Genomic DNA, 3,783 nt, shown 5'->3' on the forward strand with positions numbered 1-3,783 from the left:
ATTCTGCAGTAACTACATCTGTCACTAGACTCACCTGTGATGTAACATTAAAAACATGTCTGTGTGGTTGGTTTTGGTTTTGGTTTAGTTTTGAGGCAGATCTCAGCTCACTCCTCCTGAAGCCCAAAGTGGTGGGAGGCCAAAGAGCTTTGATCTGAAAGCGCCGTGCTCTGCACAGGTGTGAGTGCACGGCCTTCAGATCAGAGCCAGCCACCATCCATGTGCCTCGGAGCGCTGGGAAAGCCAGAACGGGTGTACCCATAAAAAAACCCTAGTGAGATACGCAACGTCCTTCCAAAATGCCCAGGTGTCAGAAAGAGTCACCCACTCTGATTTTCACCGCTAGATCAAGGTGAAGTGTGCTCCTGACATGGGTTACTACCTGAAGCGCTTACTGGCCACCTGCTGTTCTCTTCATCTGCTCCTAACAAGCTGTCCAGTAACAACCTGAACCCAGCCAAACGCCTTCAGAGTGTTGGCTCTTCAGAGCAAACCAAAAGCTCTGCGTGCCTGCTTTGTGCACACAGAGTAAAATGTGTACCGACCATTTACAACGTAGATTTGAATGATTTCTTAGTCCTTCTATCAAATAAAATCATCACAACCTGTATTATGTTCTCTAGCTGCTGCAAGGTGGATTTAAGTGTCATCTGCACAGCTGGAATTATTAAAGCTCATAAAAATAACAAACCGGAGACGAAATAAACTATCGCAAGGGAGTACACACCATAAATACTTCATTGTTAAGCATCTGTAGGCTGCAATTAGTCAGAGCAGCAATGCCAGCCTTTGCCGTCAGGAGTGTGCGATTTCAGAAAAATGCAGAGAAAACAGCCCACGCATTTTGAAAGACAGAACAAACAAACAGTGAAACACCTGAAAGAACAAATCAAACCCCATCCTGTAGGGTAGTTTCACAATTGTCTCTGAAGTCAAGATTTGCAGATAAGGTTATTTCGTGGCTTAAGCTTCACAGTCAGGCAGATCTTCTCTCACCACCTCAAAAGATTCTTTGCTGATTGACAACAGTTCACGCAGCTCTTTGTTTTCAAGCTGCAAAATCAATATTTTTGCTGAAATAGAAATGAGCTAATTCACAATTAAAGGACTATGATCTTTAAATAGCCCCACTCTTACAGCTAAATAACACACTGGTTTTGTACCATAAGCATTAACACAGTGCTAGCAAGAGGGGAACCACATTTAAAGCTTAACTTTTGCTTCTCACTTCGTACATATCATACAGATATCAAGAACCTGAAAATAAACAGATCATCTTTTGCATTTCCTGACCCCACCCTCAACTTTTGGATTGCTATAAATCCCTGACACATCCATAGAAACTCCTACGTCTGGAGACACCCAAAGCTTGGTCTACCCCTAGCAATTGTGTGTTCTTACCTCCAACTGAGCTAGTTTCTCCTGAACTTTAAAGAACTGATCATCATCAACTTGAATAGCTTTTCTCATCACCTCTCCCATCTCACATATTCTGTCTATTTGACTTTCAATTTCCTGAAAGACACAAAAGTAATATATTCAATACGTTCAGGCAAAAGCAGCAGTAATAATTTATCCCTTCTAAATCAATTACTTTCATTTTGGATTATTCTCCTGATTTGAATTTTAAGCCCTTCCTCTCAAGCACTTGCAATCCCTTCTAACTTGTACAACATTTAAAGATGCAAACATGTACCTTATTGTCCATTATCATGAGACATAAATGAAAACAGTGACTGGAATTACATCGGTCAGCAAGGTAAGGCTCCCTTGCTTACTAAGATGGAAATAATTTCAAGTGTAACAAGGACGGAGACAACAGATTCAGCTTCATGTGAGTATGATTGCTACGCAGCACTTTTTACATCGCTTTATTAGAAAAGCCTGACTCTGAATTTGTAAGAATGCTGAATAGAAAAGCAAATGAGGTTTCAAGACTAAGTAACAGTGTGAAGTAAACAGTCTCATCTCAGAAGGAAGCCAAGCAAAGAAATTAAATAAAACCAGAGCCTCCTGAGACAGTTTTTGCAGACTCTGTCTAGATACAGCTTGAAATGCACGAATAATGAACACTGAAACATTCCAATGTATGTCGTGTAGCAACAGTTCCTCTTTGAAGTTTACTCAGTTTCAAAATACAGTATTTAGGGAGGAACTCAAATGTGCAAACACAAAAATGTCAGTAATTGGCAACAAGCAGCAAGAATTTGGATGCTTCTGAAGCATTTTAACATAACACAAAAATATAAGCACTGTGGGGAATAGCAGATAATGTTACAGGGTAGAGTTTATTTTCTCCAAGTGTCAGTAGTTATTCCACTGCCTCTGGAAGATCAGTGTACCACCAGAGCATTATTTAGAAAACATGTAAACAAATTAGAGCATCTAGAAGAGAGCTGGAGGAACGAGAAAGACTTAGATAATCTGGGAAGAAACAATGATTTTTTTTCTAAACAAAAGATGGTTTTACTAAGAATATAGCTTTTAAAAAGATATTAAAAGATTACCACTATTCTCCAAGTGGTGGGTAGGAAAAAAGTCAAGGACTTAATCTGAAGTACAGAAGACTCTGCCTAGATATGGAGACAGTCCGGGTACTTTCTAACAGAGGTTCCTCCAGAGTCTCTTCAGCTTTGCGTTGCCATGCCATTAAACTGGAGCAACGGCAGTGCCAGAGAACAACCTCAGAAGTTTTGTTCAAATGTAAAGTCTTGATAAACAGAGCGATTCATGCACCAGAGCACTGGAAGCAAGACACTGTGACCCTACTTAGCTTCAGAGGACCTAAGCGACACAAAACAAAGAACTAAATGAGTTACTGGCTCCAATTTCAATTAAAAACCTGCAAGAGATGAGATGTTCAGACAGCTTGCTGTTCTCTAATCACATAAAAATGTGTTTTATCAAATACCTAACTTAATTCGTAAGCTGTAGAAATCTAATGTTATTGTTATCAGATACCTAAACGTAAAGCAGGCAGCAGCTGTCAGCAGCCACACCTTGGAGTTCACAGTTGGGTCACTGCACCCAACATGGACGAAGGAACATTTTTAGGCCATTGCACAAAGTATCCAGATTTTAAAACATTTGGGAGTGATCTTTCTTAAGAATTAAACATACTGTAGCTCACAGCGATTTAGGAGGTTCTTCTCCCCTTGTTACAATTACTGAACAGGAAGAATAACTCCTCTGATGTTCTTCATTTTACTGCAGAGCATCATGTGCATTATGCTAAACCCAGGGAATTTACCACCTAGTGCAGAAAGAACAAGCCTTCACCTGGGCCATTAAAGGGTTATGCTTTTCAGTGTCCTCTGTGGTAACTGTTACAGCCTGGGTGCTGTAAAAGGAAGAGAGAAGAAAATACCAGCAAACAGAGACAAGAGTTTCAGGAAATGTATTTTGGAGTGGAGACATTCCATGAGTGGAAACAAAGGCTGTATGAAAGCACGGAAGAGACAGGGAAGAGGGGCCTTGGGCTCCCTTCTGTCCCCATCCCACCTTACCAAGGAATTAGACTGATGAACTGTCAAGACTGGTTCTGCATCTTCACCTTTTCTTCCCTGCAAAAGCTGCAACATCTGCTTTCTGTATTTGCTCATGATAAGCTCTAGCGCATCCTGGTGCTCCTCCAGCGAGATCCACAGCTCTGCAGAACACAGTGCATCGCTGACACAGACCACAAACAACTGCACCCCGCGATGACAGCGGACCCCGGGGTGCTCAGCACCAGCTGCTCGCCCGATGAGTGCTCCCCGCCCCTGACAGTGCAGCCCTGGGGCT

General features: G+C 41.7%; 1 protein-coding gene across 1 annotated transcript; it reads right to left on the reverse strand.

Annotated features, from left to right (window-relative positions):
• Positions 1-963: 963 nt before the first annotated feature.
• Positions 964-3,649, reverse strand: SIKE1 (suppressor of IKBKE 1; the record flags this gene model as incomplete). Its single annotated transcript, XM_010192163.1, has 3 exons — positions 964-1,053; positions 1,402-1,515; positions 3,507-3,649. Coding segments are annotated over 3 exons (347 nt in total), but the record flags the coding sequence as incomplete, so codon positions are not given.
• Between the last annotated feature and the right edge of the window lie 134 nt (positions 3,650-3,783).

The sequence above is a fragment of the Mesitornis unicolor genome, unplaced genomic scaffold (assembly GCF_000695765.1).
Source record: "Mesitornis unicolor isolate BGI_N332 unplaced genomic scaffold, ASM69576v1 Scaffold51509, whole genome shotgun sequence".
NCBI lineage: Eukaryota > Metazoa > Chordata > Aves > Mesitornithiformes > Mesitornithidae > Mesitornis > Mesitornis unicolor.